Below are 19,392 nucleotides of genomic sequence, written 5' to 3' on the forward strand. Positions count from 1 at the left end.
CCCGCTCGTGCTCTGTCTCTGTCTCAAAAATAAATAACTTCAAAAGAAATGTTGAACGTTGGCAACTAATACAAAATTTTTTAATAACGTGGGTGGAGCAAATCCTTCCTGTGTTACAGGCTTAGCCCTGGAAGGTGCTTGTTTGTACTCTGGATGAGTCAAACCCTTTATTCTACAGAGGAGGAAAGGAGACCTGTCATAGAGAAGTGACCCGCCAAAAGCCACACGGCTAGCTGGAAAAGGTTGAGGCCCAGTTTCGAGAAAGATTCGTAAAATACACGTACTCCAGAGTCAGGCTGAAACCCTCTGGCCCGCGCTGCCCCTCTAAGCCAAGGGAGCCAAGAGCTAGGTCCCCGACCATGTCTGCCTGCCCGCCTCACTACATCCTATATCGCTGAGGTCCCGTTTCACTGCCTCCCCGACTTCGTCCTCCNACCCGCGGGTCGCGAGCCGCAGCCTGGCCCACTTGGCGGCGGGCTAAAACACGCCGGCGGGCAGCGAGGCATGAAGTGCGCGTGCGCCGCACGGGCTTTATTGCGTCACCGCGACTCCAGAGCGCGCGGCTGGATCACGAGCACCGCGTTCGCGCCTTCGCGTTTGCGCATCTTCCGCTGCCAGGAGCGCGCCCCAGGCGGCGGGCTGGCCTGCGAGTCGAGCTTATTCTCCAGCAGGTGCATGCGTGCCGTGGTCTCAGTCAGCATGTCCATGAGCAGTTCCTGCTGCAGCTTCAGGTAGTTGTTCTCCTCCAGCAGCAACTGGCTGTTGACCCCCTGCACCTGCGTCTTCCAGCCCGAGTTGCCCGGCGAGGGCAGCGGCGGCCGCGACCGCCCCAGCTGCCCCTCGATGGCCCACCGGCCGCCGCGGAACACGAAGGCCTCGTCGGTGAGGCGCGTGCGCGGCGCGCCGTAGCTGAGGCCCAGCTCGGCCTGGCGCGTCCGGTGGTCCAGCAGGTAGAAGGTGGACATGGAGGAGATGCGACGCAGCGGCGGGCGCCGCGGGGAGAAGCGCCGCGAGAAGTGGTCGGCCCAGAACTGCCGCAGCTGCTCCCACAGGCGGCTGGCGGGGCCCCAGCTCANGGCGAAGGCCGAGTGAGCCTTGTGGGGAGCTCAGGTGCCTGGTGCCGGGCCTCGAGGACGTGGGCGACCGGGGCTGCGCCCTTGCCTCTGGAGGCCTGGTGTCCAGAGTGATGAAGGCGAGCCTGGGGCACTGCTGGGAGCAAGAGTGCGGGTGAGCAGCATGCTTGGACAGGCTGTCCAGTTCAACCGCGAGGATCGGTGGACAGGGATTAACTCGGAGGCTGGCATTAAGGTGCTGGTCGCCGAGGAGCCCATCCCTGCACACTGGCGCTGCCAGTAATCGTCCTGAAACCACCTTCCCCAAAGACCACTCTGTGTCAGGCCCACGAGTCATATATGCAGCTGGAGGGCCATATCCCTTGCTCTCTGAGGTAGGGCCGGCTGCTGGAAGGGATGGCTGTCCCAGAAGAAGGGAACAATAGAGACAGGTACTTTAAAAGTGGAGCAGGACTTTGCCACATGGGTTGAGGGTGGACAAGGGAGAGCCTCTAGGCAGAGTGAAGAGCCAGGCCACAGTTCACATGTTCCCCATGTGAGGAAGAGTTTAGAGTAGGGCTGGTGTGGGGATTGGTCTGGGAATACATGAGGAAGCTGGAAAGGGGGCCAGGGCATAAACTCTCTGTGTGCATAAGAGGGCACTGCTGGATGACAAAGCCAGGGCTAGATCTGGATTCAGAAAAGTACTTGGTAGGATGTCTAAAATAACCAATGCATTACTGCCACATTCAGTTATTTTACAACCTGCTCTGGGCCGGGCCAGGTCTGTTCTAGGCAGGCTCAGGCTAAGGTCCAGCTAGGAACCCCGAGGTGTATGTAGATGACAGTAGTACAGCATGCTCAGTGACATCTTGGGGGTCTCTGCCATGGGCTAGGACCTATGCTTGGGATTCAAGGTAATAGAGGTTATGCAGACTCCACATGCCTTTTCCCCAAGCGGACTACATCCTCGAGGAAGCTGAAGTCCAGATAACAGACACGTCTCATTCTCTGTCTCCCCCAATGCCTGTAAGTGCTGACTCTGTTGTATGGGAAAGAGAGCTATATGTTCTCTTTTAAATTCCTCTTCTCCCCATGGAGGGTGAAAAGAGAGAGAACTTTCTATCATGCCTTCATCAATCCAACACACACTCCTCTTGCACATAGCTGGGCTGAAGGGGTGGTACTATCCCCTAGATCTGGCCCAGGGCATCATCTCTCTCTCTGGAAGCCTAAAGAGGGCCTGAGAGGTGCAGCTAGGCCCACCCTTAAGGCCACATCTTCCCAGAGGGCCCTTTCCCAGTAATGCTCGCTGCATGTCTGCCTCACCTGGAGGATGTGTTGGAGGTGCCGAGCTGCTGTCCCAGGCCTGGCCCCATCGCTGCACGCTCAGCTGCTGTCCACCAGCTATGACTCACAATGCCTCCAGGCCTGGCCAGTCCAGGACAGAAGGGGTGCTCACAGTCTAGCTGTAAAACAGACCCTGGGCTCTCACTGTATTCAGCCCAATTATTGTCTGCTGTGCTCCAGGCATGGTTGTACAGAAGTGAAGAAGATACTCCCTTATCAAGCTATAACAGGTGTGTGTGTGTGGTGATGGTGGTGGTGGTGGTGGTGGTGGTGGTGGTGGGGTTATAGGCAGAGCCAGAGATAGGAATTTGATGTAAAGGACTGATTGAACAAGATAGTCCCTAAAACAAACAAACAACGAAACAAAAACAAGACAGTCCGTAGTGAAGATTACCTGGGTGTCATGGATGAGGTTCCCGGAAGCAGAGACTGAGATGAGAATTCTTGTTTGGTAATTTACTGAGGAAGTGCTACCAGAAGAAGGCGGGGGGACAGGACAGGGCAGGGAAACCAACTAAAGTAAGCAGGAGAGTGGCCTCAAGTGGAAACTAGCTTCAGCCCCATCCCACAGGTAACTGCATAAATTGCACCAGAGTTAGGTCTCCTTACCACAAGAAAGCCAGTTTTTTTTTTTAAACATATTTTTTTTAAATATTTTTATTTATTTCTAGGAGAGAGAGAGAGAGACAGCGTGAGCAGGGGAGGGTCAGAGAGAAGAAATCCAGTTTTTAATACCCTCTCCCTTCTCCCCTACCCTTCATTTCCCATCATGTATTGACCAAAGCAGCTGTGAGTTGTCAGCCAGCACTCAAGGCACGTATAAGGTGGGTGGATCACCAGGAAAAGGGATCTGTGGGGCCCCAACAGCAGAGAGGAAGAGGATAAATAATAAAAATGAAAAGAGGGGCTGGCTCAGTTGGTAGAGGATGTGACTCTTGGTCTTGGGGTCATGAGTTTGAACCCCACGTTCTGGGTAGAGATTACTTAAATGTTAAAAAAAAAAAAAGATAACTAAAGGAATAAGCCTTTGATCATGAGGGGCAGCTGGGTGACTCAGTTGGTTGAGTGTCTTGACTTTGGCTCAGGTCATGACTGTAAGCCACATCGGGCCCGCTGCTCTCAGCCTGTCAGCGCAGAGCCCACTTGGGACCCTCTGTCCCCCTCTCTCTGCCCCTCCCCGACTTGTGCTCACCCAAAAAGAAAGAAAGAAAGAGAGAAAGAATTTGATTGTGGTGCATACAATGGGGAAAAAATAGAGAAATACAGAAAATGACTGTCAGACATGGTGTTCAGTGAAGGTACCTGGCATCCATGCTAAGACCTGAATGATGAGGACACCCCAGCTACATGAAGATTGGGGGCTGGAGGCAGAAATAGCTGGGCCTGTTTGAAGGACAAGCACCTTGTATTTAGAAAATGGAAAGTAATTACCATCCAAGCACACCCAAGTTGACTGCCATCACCTAGCTTGGCATTCCTGACCTCCAGGGCTTCTTCCACAGGCCTCCCCGTGAAATCAGCCTCCTGCATGGCTCTCTAAGGAGTCAGACCCAACTCCAGGAAAGCTCACAGCCTAAAGGGGAGCAAGCAGGTAGCATCACCTCCTGGGAAAGTTTTTTCTTGAACAGTCTTATTAAGGTATAATTGACAATAAGTGATATTTATTTATTTTAATTTTTTCAGTGTTTATTTTTGAGAGAGAGAGAGCACAAGCAGGAGGGGGCGAGGGGCAGACAGAGAGGGAGACACACAGAATCCAAAGCAGGCTTCAGGCTCTGAGCTGTCAGCACAGATTCCTACGCAGGGCTTGAACCGACTAACCATGAGATTATGACCTGCGCCGAAGTTGGACACTTAACTGACTGAGCCACCCAGGCGCCCTATTTTTTTTTTTTTTTAAGAAGCTTTACACCTGACGTGAGGCTTGAACTCACAACCTTGAGATCCAGAGTCGCATGCTCTACCTACTGAGCCAACTGAGCACTCCATAAATGACATATTTATAATGTACAATTTAATAAATTTTTATAATTTGATATATGAAATCATCACCAAAAGCAAGATAAGGAAGGTATCCATTATCTTAAGAAGTTTTCTCTGCTCTCATCACTGTAGTTTTTAGAATTTTCTAGAATTTTATATAGAAATATTTTGTATGCACTTTTTATTTACACTACTCACAGCATAATTATTTTGACATTCATCCATGTTTGCATTTATAAAAAAATTTCTTTGTACTGAAGAGTAGTATCCCATTGTATGGAAATGCTACAGTTTATTTCCCCATCTCCTTGTTGATGGATATTTGGGTGGTTTCCAGTTTGGGGGCTTTTACAAGCAAAGCTACTCTGAATGTTTGTATACAAGTCTTTGTGTGGCCAGATGCTTTCATTTCCCTTGAGTGAATACCTAGGAGTGAAATGGCTGGCTTGTATGATAGGTGTATGCTTGCCTCTTTATGAGGCCACCAGACGTTTTCCGGAATGGTCGTATCACACTCCCAACAGCAGTCAAGGAGTTTCTCTTCTTTCACATACTTGCCAACACTTTGTATGATAACCCTTTCCTATTTTTGTCATTTCACTGGGTATGTCTAAATTGTGGTTTTAATTTCATTTCCCTAGGGGCACCTGGGTGGCTCAAACGGTTTAGCGTCCTACTTCAGCTCAGGTCACGATCTCACAGTTCATGGGTTCGAGCCCTGCGTCAGGCTCTGTGGTGACAACAGCTCAGAGCCTGGAGCCTGTCTTCAGAGTTTGTGACTCCCTCTCTCTCTGACCCTCCCCTGCTGATGCTGTCTCTATCTCTCTCTCAAAAATAAATAAAACGTTAAAATTTTTTTTTTAATAATAATTTCATTTCCCTAGTGGCTAGTGATGTTGACTAGCTAGTGGCTAGTGTGGCTAGTGTGGCTAGTGTGTTTTCATGTGCTTATTTATTTCCCTCTTTGGTAAATTAAGGTTTTCTGCCATTTTTTTCTTTTCTTTCTTTCTTTTTCTTTCTCTTTACTGGATTGTCTTATTGAGTATAAGAAGTTCTGTAATGCTAGATAAGAGTGCTTTGGTGGATATGTTTTGCAAATATTTTCTCCCGTTCTATGGCTTTGCCTTTCAAAGTGAAAGGTTTTTTGTTTTTTGTTTTTAACGTGTATTTGTTTTTGACAGACAGAGAGAAACAGAGCATGAGCAGGGGAGGGGCAGAGGGAGAGGGAGACACAGAATCCAAAGCAGGCTCCAGGCCCTGAGCTGTCAGCACAGAGCCCGAATCGGGGCTCAAACTCATGAACCATGAGATCATGACCTGCACCGAAGCCAGACGCTTAACCAACTAAGCCATCCAGGTGCCCCTCAAAATGAAAGTTTTTAATTTTTATAAAGTACGTCTTATCAGTTTCCTCTCTTGTAGTTCATTCTTTTTGTGTCCTATTTAAAAATTCTTTGCCAAAAAAAATTCTTTGCCAAACTTAAGGTCACTAAGATTTTCTCCTCTCTTTTCTTCTGGAGGTTTTATGGTTTGGGCTTTACATTTAGGTTTGTGCTACATTTTTAGTTAAGTTTTGTTTATAGTGTGAGGTGAGAATTGATTTTTTTTCCCATATAGATGTCAATTTGACCTAGCACCAACGATAGAAAAGGCTAGTCTTTCCTCCCTCGTTGCAGTGCTTCCTGCTTGTTCATCATGTGACTATGCCCAAATGTCTGTTTCTGGGCTCTCTGTTCTCTTCCATTGATCTCTATCTATTCTTGCACCAATACCCATATTTTCTTAATTATCATAGCTTAATTATTGTAACTCTTCATATCGGGTAGTATATATCTTCCAACAATGTTCTTTAAAGATCACTTTGGTTTTCTAGGTCTTTTGGAATTCTATATAATTGAATTTCCATCCTAATTTTAGAATTAGAATGTCAGTTTCCACAAATAAACCCTCATGCTCACTGTTCAAAGCTCTCTCTTCCTATCACGAGGACACTTGAGAGCTCAAATCAGCCCTCAGAAGGTTGTCTGATGGACGTGGAATCAGAGCCCAGGAATATTTTAATCAAGCCAGTGATTCATTCTCACTGTCTCTCTCTCCAAATTGTATCTGTGTTACTAAGGCTAATTTTTATTAACAATCTCAACATTTCAGGTCATGGGTGGCCACAATATACAGGAACTTTCAGTTTCCCTTATTTCCTTACAAAAAAGAGAAAGCTATAAAGCTCAGGGAAATCTTCTCTTTAAGTTTATTTATTTATTTTGAGAGAGAGAGCGATCGAGAGCAGTGGAGGGACAAAGAGAGAGGGAGAGAGAGAACACCCACAGAGGATCCCAAGAATCCCTCCCTATCAGGCTGTTATCGCAGAGCCTGGCTCAGAACTTGATCTCACAGTTCAAGAGTGACCTGAGCGACCCAGGCGCCCCTAATATGAACATGTTTGATAGCTGTTGATATACATTAAGATCAGGAGGTTTTGTTCCCCTGTGGCTCAATAACATATTCATTAACTGTCTCACTTCTGATACAAATATCACACTAAGGTAGAACTTAAAATTGAGTCCATATTCGGAAACATGTAGATTTTTCTGAAAGTGGAAAAGGTTTAAGTAATGTTGCTTTTTCCCTAAAACAGACTTTAATACTTTTTGTTTTTATTATTACTTTTAATGTTTATTTATTTTGAGAGAGAGTGTATGCACACATGGGTGTGCAGAAGGACAGAGAGAGGCGGGGGGAGGGGCAGAGAGAGAGAGGGAGAGAAAATCCCGGGTAGGCTCCCTGCTGTCAGCACATAGCCTGACTCAGAGCTTCATCTCAGGAACCATACAATCATGACCTGAGCTGAAGTCAAGAGTCAGATGCTCAACCAACTGAGGCAACCAGGCACCCTAAGACCCAAGGAAATTTTTTCATGATTATTTAAATGGGAAAAGTTTAGGGAAATGAGCAATTAACATGTTAATTTCTTTCACAGGCAGACCTTGATCTTGAGGAAATGTCATGAAAAGTACAGAATTTAAGGTCCACAATCAAAACACATTGCTTCCTGGCTCTTTTAGGGAACTCAGTGTCAATGTCATCCCAGAAAAGACCAGATCTGGAGCCCCCAAGGAAAAGAGTGCTAGGTACCAACACATCTGAGTTTAAGGACATAAAGTTCATTCTAAGGGCACAAAGGAATGGAGAAGAGGACCTAAAAAATGAATTTTCACTTCCTTACACCACAGGCAAATGTCACAGTGGCTGTGAATGTCAGTCAATCCCTTCTCTCAGCAACCAAGAGAAATACTCCCCAAACCAAGGACACAAACTCTTGTTTTCTTCCCCGTGGCTATTTCACTTGGTTCCTGAGATACTCTGTTAGTGACATTTGCCCTTCCCCAAAACAATGAGGCATTCTCTGTGCTAACATAGCGTATAAAAAAAGAATTCTATGTCTCTATAAAACTTGATAAAAGTCATTCTGATAGTACAGAACACATGAGCACAGTTATGGATGAACAAGCTTCACAAGCATGCACAAGCTTCATTTGGCACCTCCATTTTTTTTTGTAGATTTGGTTATTCGCTCCCTTTTCTGCAAGGTGCCTTTTTAGGAAGAGCAAATTATGCAGGAAAGGATGCCCATCTCTTCTGTGGCTTATCCTTCCCTTGGGCTTTTTTGTCTTTTGTTTTGTTTTGTTTTGTTTATTTTTGAGAGAGAATGATCAGGGGAGGGGCAGACAGAGGGGAGGACAGAGGATCCAAAGCAGGCTCTGTGCCGACAGCACAGAACCCAATGCAGGCCTCAAACCCACAAACCATGAGATCATGACCTGAAGTTGGATGCTTAACCGACTGAGCCACCCAGGTGCCCCAGGCTTTTTCTTCTTTAGTTTCTCCTTCACTTGTCCTCTTGGACTTGGTGGTGACCGCAGTGGGGTGGGGTGTAGCACACAGGGCGAGCCATGGTAGTGGTCTAGAGGTGGCTCCCTTTCCCATGCTGCTCTGAAGCCATTGTGCCTTAAAATTAGTTTCACACATGGTCATTGTTTTTGTTTTGAGGAGACAGGCAGACAAAGGGCGAGCAGGGAAGGGGCAGAGAGAGAGAGACACAGAATCCGAAGCAGGTTCCAGGCTCTGAGCTGTCAGCATAGAACCCAACGTGGGGCTCGAACTCAGGAAGCCCGAGATCATGACCTGAGCCGAAGTTGGACACTCAACCGAGTGAGCCACCCAGGCGTCCCAACCCAGGACTTCTAAAACCCTTCTAGGTGCACTTGGGTGGCTCAGTGGGTTAAGCGTCTGACTCAACTTCAACTCAGGTCACGATCTCACAGGTTCCTCACTGACAGCTGCAGAGCCTACTTGGGATTCTCTCTCTCCTCTCTCTGCCCCCCCCTCACATTCTCTCTCTCTCTCTCTCTCTCTCTCAAATAAATAAACATTAAAAAAAAAACCTTTCTAATTTCCTAAATGGTAAAAGTACCATGAAGTACGCTTTGCTCTAATATTTGGTCTTTGACCCTTATTTAAAACATTGATTTAATTAATTAATTTATTTAATTAAACATTTTTTAAATGTTTTTTATTTTTAGGAGAGAGAGAGAGACAGCGTGAGCAAGGGAGGGTCAGAGAGAGAGGGAGTCACAGACTGAAACAGGCTCCAGGCTCTGAACTGGCAGTCAGCACAGAGCCCGACGCAGGGCTCGAACCCACAATCCATGAGATCATGACCCAAGCGAAAGTCGGACGCTCAACCGACTAAGCCACCCAGGCACCCCAAACATTTTTTATTTGAGAGAGAGTATGTGTACATGCATGCATGCAAGTGGGGCAGAGGGGGGCAGAGAGAGAATTTTTTTTTTAATTTTTTAACGTTTATTCATTTTTGAGAGAGAGACACAGAGCATGATTGGGGGAGAGGCAGAAAAAGAGGGACACAAAGAATCTGAAGCAGGCTCCAGGCTCTGAGCTGTTAGCACAGAGCCCAATGCAAGGCTTGAACTTAGGAGCTGTGAGATCATGACCTGAGTCAAAGTCAGATGTTTAACCAACCAAGACACCTAGTCGCCCCTAGAGAGAGAATTTTTTTTTTTAATTTTTAACAGTTATTTATTTTTGAGAGAGAGACAGAGTGCGAGTGGGGGAGGGTCAGAGAGAGAGAGGGAGACACAGAATCTGAAGCAGGCTCCAGGTTCTGAGCTGTCAGCACAGAGCCTGATGTGGGGCTTGAACTCTCCAACTGTAAGATCATAACCTGAGCCAAAGCCGGATGCTTAACCGACTGAGCCACCCAGGCTCCCCTAGAGAGAGAGAATCTTAAGCCATCACCCTGCTCAGTGTGGAGCCTGCTATGGGGGCTCCATCCCAGGATCACGGGATTATGACCTAAGCTGAAATCAAGAGCTGGATGCTTAACCCACAGAGCTGTGGAGGTACCCTGACCCTTATTTTTTGATACAGAGTTTCTTTTTTTTTTTTTAATATTTTTTTATTTATTTCTAGGAGAGAGAGAGACAGCGTGAGCAGGGGAGGGTCAGAGAGAGAGAGGGAGACACAGACTCCGAAACAGGCTCCAGGCTCCGAGCTGGCAGTCAGCACAGAGCCCGACGCGGGGCTCGAACCCACGAACCGCGAGATCATGACCTAAGCGAAAGTCGGACGTTTAACCGACTAAGCCACCAAGGCGCCCCGATACAGAGTTTCTAAATCCCTTGGTGTTTCCTGGTAATAGCAGGGTTTTTTTGTTCTATTGAGGTGACTCTTGGTGGGCTTCTGCGTGGAAGCTGGTCACCAGAAAGACCATGCCATGATTAGAAGCTTGGAATTTTCAGCCACATCCCCCATTCTCCAGAAAGGGAAGAGGGGCAGGAAATGGAGTTAATGATGGATCATGCCTACGTGAGGAAGCCCTTATAAAAATCCCCAAAATGTGGGGTTCAGAGACCTTCCAGGCTGGTGAACTCATCCATGTGCTGGAAGGATGACACACCCCCAGTGGCATAGAATGGAAGTGCCTTTGCTCGGGACCCTCCTAGACCTCACCTGATGTATGATGTATCCTTTCATCTGGTTGTTCATCTGTATCCTTCACCATATCCTTTACTAAGCTGGTAAACATAGATAAGTGTTTCCCCGAGTTCTGGGAGCTCTTCTAGCAAATAACCAAATCCAAGGGGAGGGGATCATGAGAATCTCTGATCTGGAGCCAAATTAGACAGGCATTGTGGGTAACCTGAGGACCTGATCTCCTCCTTGGGATTGGCCTCTGAAGTGTAGTCAGTCTCATGGACTGAGCTCTTAATCAGTGGAATCCAACAGTAGCGATCTCCAGGTAGATGGTGTCAGAATTGAGTGAAATTGTAGGACACCCAGCGGGTGTCATAGAATTGCGTGGTGTGGGGAAAACTCCCACACTTCTGGTGTCAGAAGTGTTGTGAGCATGATAGTGGTGTGAGTAAAGGGGAAACAGGAGAGTGTAGGGTTTTTTTTGTTTTGTTTTGTTTTAAAAGTTTATTTATTGGAACACCTGGGTGGCTGAATTGGTTGAGGGTCAGGTCATGATCTTGCAGTTCATGGGTTTGAGCCCCACGTCAGACTTACTGCTATCAGTCTGTCAGTGTGGAGCTGCCTTCAGATCATCTGTCTCCCTCTCTCTGCCACTCCTCTGCTTGTGCTTTCCCCACACCCTGCCCCCTAAAGTTTATTTATGTATTTAATTTTTAAAAAGCTTTAATTTTTTTAAGTTTATTTATTTTGAAAGAGAAAAAGAGAGCATGAGCAGGAGAGGGGGAGAGAGAGGAAGAGAGAATCCCAAGCAGGCTCTGTAATGCCAGCATAGAGCCTAATGCAAGGGCTCAGACTCACCAACCGAGAGATAATGACCTGAACTGAAATCAGGAGTCAGATGCTTACCCTACTGAGCTACCCAAGCACCCCTACTTATTTATTTTTTAATGTTTATTTTTGAGAAACAGAGAGAGCTTGCATGCCAGAGCAGGGGAGGGGCAGAGAGGAGGAGATAGAGGCTCTGAAGTGGGCTCTATGCTGACAGCAGAGAGCCGATGCAAGGCTCGAACTCAGGAACCTCGAGATCCTGACCTGAGCCAAAGCTGGACACTTAACTGACTGAGCCATCCAGGTGCCCCAAGAGTCTCTTTTTAAGTGACCTCTACACCCAACCTGGGGCTTGAACTCATGATCCTGAGATCAAGAGTCACATGCTCTCCCAACTGAGCCAGTCAGGCACCTCTTGGTTTTTTTCTTTAGACTTGATTAATTTCTATATTTTGTTTTTAAAAATTTGTTGATGTTTTCATTTTTCAATGGCTTATAACTATTTTGAATCTCAAATGGCTATGCCCTCACCCTAATGATTCTGATGTAGTGTTCTGGGGGTGCAGCTTGGGCACTGGGATTTGAAAAGCTTCCCAAGTGATTCCAATGTGCTGACAGGGCAAATGTCCCTTGCACCGTACAACATAGAGACCAACGCAGGCAAACAGAAATAAACAAGTGTCTGGAGAAGGCATACAGAGGAACACATATTCAACTAAAAGTCTATGAGGGTAGCATTCCGGCGAAGCAAGGAGATCTGCAAATTCTCACCCCCATCAAACAGTGATAACACTGGAGAAAGAAAAGAAATCTAAAAAACCACTTAGGATTCTGGAAACCGACCAAAAGCAAATGAGAAATTGAGAAGCATTGATCCATGAAAAGCCACTGAACGGGGGCTGCTCATATTCCCCCAGCGTGGTCAGCTCGGCAGCAGCCCACGACTGGTCAGGCTGTACCGTGCAGCAGCTTCACTTCCAGAGGGGGCTCACTGGATTTGGAACAATCCACGGCAAGACACTACCACACACCCACGAAAACGGCTATAATAATAAGACAGACAATAGCAAGTGATGGCAGTGATGTGAAGAACGGAAGCCCTCCTACGTGGGGCTGTGGAAAAGAACAGCTACTTCGGAAAGCAATTTGGCAATTTCCTCAAAAGTTCAGCATAAATTTACCACATATGCTGGCAGTTCTACGTAGTACCCAAGAGAAATAGAAGTGTCTGTATAAAAACTTATATAGAAACATTTGTGGCGGCATTACGCATTATAGCCCAAACCGGGAAGAAATCTAAATGTCCACAAACTGTTCAACGGAGAGACGAAAGATGGTATATCCACACAATGGAATATGATTCAGCAATGAAAAGGAATAAATCCCTGATATGCACTACTACGTGAATGAACTGCAAAAGCATTATGCTACGCGAAAGACGTCAGATGCAAAAAACTACATGTTGTGTGATTCCATTTATATGAAATATCTTGAAAAGGGAAATCAAGAGAGGGAGAAAACAGTTTAGAGGCTGCCTGGAGTTGGCTGGGTATTGACTGCAAACAGGCACAAAGGCAGTTTGGTGGCTGAGATATCCTAAAATAGGATTATGGTAATGGTTTTACAATTCTATAAATTCACTAAAAATCATTTTCTTACATTGGGTAATCTTAATGGTGTGTGAATTACACTTCAATCAAGTTTTAAGAAATGATGTAAGGGTAGAATAAAGACATTTTTACTTTCTTCATTATTTTTTGTATAGCTTTCAAAAAATTTTTTTAATGTTTATTTTTGAGAGAGAGAGAGAGACCGAGCACAAATGGGGGAGGGGCAGAGAGAGAGGGAGACACAGGATCCAAAGCAGGTTCCAGGCTCTATGCTATGAACACAGAGCCCAATGTGGGGTTCGAACTCACCAGTCGTGAGATCACGACCTGAGCCGAAGTCAGACACTTAACTGACTGGGCCGCCAAGGCGCCCCATATGACTTGTTTTTAATGTTTGTTTATTTTTGAGAGACAGTGTGTGTAAGTGCACCTGAGCGAAGGAGGGGCAGAGAGAGGGGGACAGAGGATCCAAAGGGGCCCTCACTGACAGTGGAGGGCTCAAATCCAGCAACTGGGAGATTATGACCTGAGCCGAAGTCAGACACTCCACTGACTAAGCCACCCAGGTTCCCCCATAAGACATTTTTAGATGTGCAAGATTTCAACAAAACCTTACCCTACAGTCTTTCTCAGGAGACAACAGGAAGATAAAGCTACCAATTGTGGTAATAAACCAAGAAAAAAAGAAGATGTTAGGTTAGTAAGAGAACATTAAAACATACATCTGTACAAAGAGTCCATAGCAGTTTAGACCATCTAGCCCCAAACTGGGAACAGCCGAGTTATCTGTCACTTGGTGAGTGGATAAACGAACTGTGGCATGCTTATACAATGGAATACTACTCAGCAAGCAAAAAGAACAAAGTAGTGATAAATGTTACCGTATAGACAAGGATCTCAAAACAATCTGTTGAGTAAAAGAAACGGGATGAAAAACACTATATACCTTTTGATTCTATTTATATGAAGCTCTAGAAAAGACACATCTATAGTAACTGAAATCAAATCAGCCTTTGCCTGAGGCTGGTGGTAGGGTGGACTGGGAATAGGTATGAGGGAAAGGTGGTATAATAAAAATTAGTGCTTGTTCTAGATTCCTGGTGTAGAGCTCCTAAAACCCTTGAAGTTTCCTGAGTGATAGGAGTGTCTTTTGTTATTCATAATAATCGCCTTTCAACCTCATCTTGAGGTTATGCTAATAAGGTTATTATTGGTGGGCCCTGAGACAGGTTCAGGTTGGAGGTTGGTTGCTAGAGCAACCAAACCAAGAGATCAGAGGGTTGGAATATTCTACTTAATTTCTTTTTCTTTTTTTCAAGTTTATTTATTTTGAGCTCACGTTGTACAAGTGGAGGAGGAACAGAGAGAGAGGGAGACATTATCCCAAGCAGGCCCTGCACCATCAGCACACAGCCTGATGTGGAGCTTGATCCCAGGAACTGTGAGATCATGACCGGGCCAAAATCAAGAGTCAGATGCTTAACCGACTGAGCCACCCAGGGCTCCCAGGGGTTGGAATTTTTAATTCCACCCTGGACCTCTAGGGAGGGAAGGAAGACTGGAGATCAGAGACCATGGCCAATGATCTCATCAACCGTGCCTGTGTAATGGAACCTCCATAGAAAACCCTAAGTAATGGTGTTCAGAGAGCCTGTGGCTAGATTAGCACATCCAAGGGCAGGGGTGTGGCATGCTTAGAGGGAGATTCCCCTAGAGAGAGCGTGGAAACTCTTCACACATACCCTATCTCCCCATACCTTGTCCCCTGTATTTCCTCCATTTGGCCGTGCCTGAGTTGAATCCTTTTTACTAAACCAGTAGTAGTACTGGGGACACTGGCTGGCTGAATCAGAAGAGCAGATGACTCTTGATCTCAAGATCATGAGTTTGAGCCCCATATCGGGTGTAGAGATTCCAAAAACAAAACAAATGAAACTTTAAAAAAATGCTTTCCTAAGTTCTGTGAATTGTTCTAGTGAATTATTGAACCTGAGCAGGGAGTGATCGTGGGAACCCCTAAATTTGTAGCCAATCAGGCCGACATGTGGCAGTTTGGGCACCTTATTTGTAACTGCCATCTGAAGTGGGAGCAGTCTTGTGGGACTGAACCCTTAAACCTGTGAAGTCTGACACTAACTCTGGGTAGTTGATGTCAGAATTGAATTGAATTGACTGCAGTGTTGTCAGAAAAAAGGCATCTCAATTAGTGTCAGAGAGGACATCCCACATTTGGTGTCAGGGGAAAAGAAAAAGCTCCAGAGGAAACTTTGGGGTAATGGCAATGTTCTGGAAATCCATTATAATAGTAGTACATTTCTCAAAATCACAAAACTGTACAATAAAGTTGAATTTTTATTTTTAATTTCTTTCAAGAGAGAGCGTAAGCAGGGAGAGGCAGAGATGGGGGTGGGGGAGGGGCAGAGACAGAGGAGCCCAAGCAGGCTCCACGCTGTTAGCACAGAGTCTGATGTGGGGCTTGAACTCAAGATCATGAGATCATGACCGGCGCAGAAATCAAGACTCAGAGGCTTAGCCGACTGAACGACCCAGGCACCCCAGTACTTTTTTTTTAAAGTAAATTCTGTGTCCAACATAGGACTTGAACTCATGACTTTCAGATCAACAGTGGCATGCTCTATGGACTGAGAGAGCCAGGCACCCCATTTATGTACTTTTCTCCCCTCTCAATTTGACAATGCCAGATTAGTGTGGGTACAGAGGACCAATCACTATTAGCCTAACCAGCAAGAAAGAACAGGATGAGAATGTAAGGTGTTCCTTCTCTTTCCAGCAAAGGAAGGTGGGGATAAGCAAGATTGAGGGCAGCTTTGCAGGTAAGGTGGAGAGGCAAGTCAGTTATAAGAAGCAATTGGATAGGAAGGACAGAATTTTCAACAATTGTGTTTATGGTGCATTTGAAACACATTTTTTATTTTTATTTTCAGTGTTTTTAATTTAAGTTTGAGAGAGAGAGAAAGAGAGAGAGAGAACCTGTGAGCTGGGTGGGGAGCAGAGGGAGAAGGAGAGAGAGAATCCTAAGCAGATTTTACATTGTCAACACAGAGCCCCACTGGTGGGGCTTGATTAGAGGAACCGTGAGATCATGATGTGAGCCGAAATCAAGAGTCGGATGCTTAAATGACTGAGCCACCCAGGCACCCCATAAACATATATTTTATTTTTAAAAACTTAACACAAAAGCAGACATTTATGTGATTTTTTAAAAAAGGTGTATACCCAATGTGGGACTTGAACTCACAACTGGGAGATGCAGATTCAAATGCTGTACCGATTGAGCCAGCCAGGTGCCCACATTTATGTGATTCTTTTTTGAAAAATAATATACATATGTTATTTAAAAGCTTCCTTTTCAGGACACCTGGGTGGCTCAGTCGGTTAAGTGTATGACCGGCTCAGGTCATGATCTCACGGTTCATGAGTTCCAGCCCCGTATCTGGTTCTGTGCTGACAGCTCGGAGCCTGGAGCCTGTTTCAGATTCCGTGTCTCCCTCTCTCTCTCTGTCCCTGCCTTGCGCGCGCTCTCTCTCTCTCTCTCAAAAATAAATAAACACTAAAAAAATGGAACCATATAGTGGCACATGAGGTACATGAACCTTAAGTCGGAAAATGAACAGATCCACAAGTGGGGTTTTGGAAAGATGAACAAGGAGCAAATTGCCCTGACAGATAACACTTGGATTGCTCCATCTCTTGGTAAATATGGCATCATCTGCATGAAAACTCTGATTCGCGTGATGTATACTGTTGGAAAACACTTCAAAGAAGTAAACAACTCCCTGTGGCCCTTTAAATTATCTTCTTCATGAGTGGAATGAAGAGAAAGACCACCCACTTTGTAGAAGGTGCAGATGTTGGCAACAGGGAAGACCAGATTGGCAGGCTTAGTAGAGGGATGCACTGAGGTGTCTACAGTGATAATTTGTGTAATCTGGTAGTGACTGCTTTCAGGAGCACCTGGGTGGCTCAGTCAGTTAAGTGTCTGACTTTGACTCAGGTCACGATCTCACAGTTCATGGGTTCAAGCCCCGCATCAGGCTCTGTGCTGACAGCTAGCTCAGAGCCTGGAGCCTGCTTCAGATTCTGTGTCTCCCTCTCTCTCTGACCCTCCCCTGCTCACGCTGTCTCTCTCTTTCTCTCTCAGAAATAAAACATTAAAAAAAATTTAAAAATAGAGACTGCTTTCAAGTTGGAAAAAAAATGTCATTCCTCAGCCTTTTGTCCTTTGCTTCGTCCTTTTGAAGAACATTATGCTTTAGCAAAAAAAAAAAAAAAAAAAGTCCCCAGCAGGATCTCCTGTCCCACTCTGTCTTGGGGCCAGACAGGATCCCCCGGCTCAGCCAAGTTTGAATTCCCTCTTTTGGGGGGCTTTACAGTTCACCTCCAGTCACCCAGGCTCAGACTTTCAGCGTTAGCTTTTGATTCTTCCCTTCTCCTAGCCTCCTGAGTCCACTGGACTGTTTGTCGGCATTGACATTTAGTGCTTGGGACGCCTGGTGGCTCAGTGGTTTAGGCGTCCTACTCTTGATTTTCAGGTCCTGATCTCACGGTTCCTGAGCCCTGCATCAGGCTCCTCAATGACAGTGTAGAGCCTGCTTGGTATTCTCTCTCTCTCTCTCTCTCTCTCTCTGCCCCTCTCCACTCATTCTCTCTCTCTCTCTCAAAATAAATAAATATTATAAAACAAAACATTTAATTCTTGTGTTTCTACACACCCTGCCATTCCCTAATCCTGCCCTAAATCAACAGCAAGAAGTGGTTTCCTAACTGGCCTCATTGTCTTTCAGACCTCCCTGGAATCATATTAAAATAATCTAAAATTCAAATCTAAAATTTAAACCATCTTCCTGCACACTTTTTTTTTAATGTTCATTTTTCACAGAGAGAGAGAGAGAGAGCATGAGCCGGGGAGGGGCAGAGAGAGGGAGACACAGAATCTGAAGCAGGCTCCAGGCTCTGAGCTGTCAGCGCAGAGCCCAACACAGGGCTCAAACCCATGAACCTGAGCCGAAGTCGGATGCCCAGCCAACTGAGCCACCCAGGTGCCCCTCCCTGCACCCCCTTTGGCTAGGCTTTGAAGGCCTGATCCTTATCCATCTCTGGCACCGGGTTCCCATCACTCTCTTAAACATCTCCCTCTGGCCTTGGTCATGGTGTCCTTAAACACACTCTACCCATCTTCCTGCCTATGCATACGTTGTTCCCTCACCTAAAGAAGCCTCCTCCAACTCTCCAACTATAGAAATCTTGTGTATCCCACCAGATCCAGCTCAAGTCTTCTCTCTTTCCCTGTCCATTCTAAATTTTTTTAAAAAATGTTTTATTTATTTCTGAGAGAGACAGCCTGAGAAGGGGAGGGTCAGAGAGAGAGGGAGACACAGAATCCGAAACAGGCTCCAGGCTCTGTGCTGCCTGACGCAGGACTCGAACCCACGAACCACGAGATCATGACCTGAGCCGAAGTCAGACGCACATCCAACTGGGCCAACCAGGCACCTCTCTAAATTTTTTTAAAAAATTTATTATTTTGGGGCGCCTGGGTGGCTTAGTCGGTTAAACGTCCGACTTTCGCTTAGGTCATGATCTCGCGGTTCGTGGGTTCGAGCCCCGCGTCGGGCTCTGTGCTGACTGCCAGCTCGGAGCCTGGAGCCTGTTTCAGTCTGTGACTCCCTCTCTCTCTGACCCTCCCCTGCTCACGCTGTCTCTCTCTCTCTCTCCTAGAAATAAATAAAACATTAAAAAAATTTATTTTGAGAGCACACACAGGAGCGGGGAGAGAGGGAGAGAGAGAATACCAAGCAGGCTCTGTGCTGAAGAGTCTGATGTGGGGCCCAAACACACAAACCCAGAGATCATGACTTAAGCTAAAACTGAGTCAGATGCTCAACCAACGGAGCCACCCAGGCACCACCTCATTCTTAGGTGAAAGCAGTTCCTTCGAATTCAAAGCTCCATTACATTCTCTTTAACTTTCAGCACCTTACTTGGAGTAGGTCACTATTTGGAACAGGTGGCATTCAGAATATTATAAGTAAATTCTCTTACATAGATTTGGGGTTTGAAGAATTGGAGGGTATTAAGCTCATGCAAATACCAAACTCTGACCCTTCTTTTCTCTCTAAAAGTGGCAGGAGGAAATAATGCTTCTTGGGATAGGTGATACGTCTACTGATTCCAGTTTTTTCGAGCCTAAGATTCAGCCTTTGGGCATCCAAATGGAAGACAGAGACCAGGACCTAAAAAGGTCTAGAAAAGCCATTGGCCATTTCCATTTTTCAGCATATTAAAGTGGGTTACAAAAATTGTGGTGTGTCTGAAATCTTTCCATTGCACCATCCTTTTCTCACAATCCTGCCGTCTCTGTGCCCTTATGTTTAATCTTACTTAAGGAAACATCGCAAACTGAAAATGGAAATAACCTTGGATTATAGTATTCTGGACTCTGTGTTGGGTAAGGAGGCGGCCGCAGACTGCTGCGCCGAGAGATGACTCTGCAGGAACGGTGGTTACCCAGCGCTGTGCAGTCAACTCCAGGCCGGGCCAAGGGAGCCGGTGTT

The 19,392-nt window shown here is 46.0% G+C and overlaps 1 protein-coding gene and 1 long non-coding RNA gene across 2 annotated transcripts; one reads left to right on the forward strand and one right to left on the reverse strand.

The window, feature by feature from the left end:
- Positions 1 to 510: 510 nt before the first annotated feature.
- CBY3 (chibby family member 3) lies at positions 511 to 2,431 on the reverse strand. Its single transcript, XM_077746293.1, is given in 2 exon segments — positions 511 to 1,209; positions 2,382 to 2,431. Coding segments are annotated over 2 exon segments (720 nt in total). The 3' UTR covers positions 511 to 539.
- Positions 2,432 to 3,087: 656 nt separating this feature from the next.
- On the forward strand, positions 3,088 to 19,122 carry LOC144216841 (uncharacterized). Its single transcript, XR_013330769.1, has 3 exons — positions 3,088 to 3,226; positions 3,905 to 4,040; positions 18,961 to 19,122. It is a non-coding gene; the product is annotated as an uncharacterized LOC144216841 (long non-coding RNA).
- Positions 19,123 to 19,392: the final 270 nt, after the last annotated feature.

This window comes from Crocuta crocuta, unplaced genomic scaffold, assembly GCF_008692635.1.
Source record: "Crocuta crocuta isolate KB4526 unplaced genomic scaffold, BGI_CrCroc_1.0 scaffold218, whole genome shotgun sequence".
NCBI classification, from domain to species: domain Eukaryota; kingdom Metazoa; phylum Chordata; class Mammalia; order Carnivora; family Hyaenidae; genus Crocuta; species Crocuta crocuta.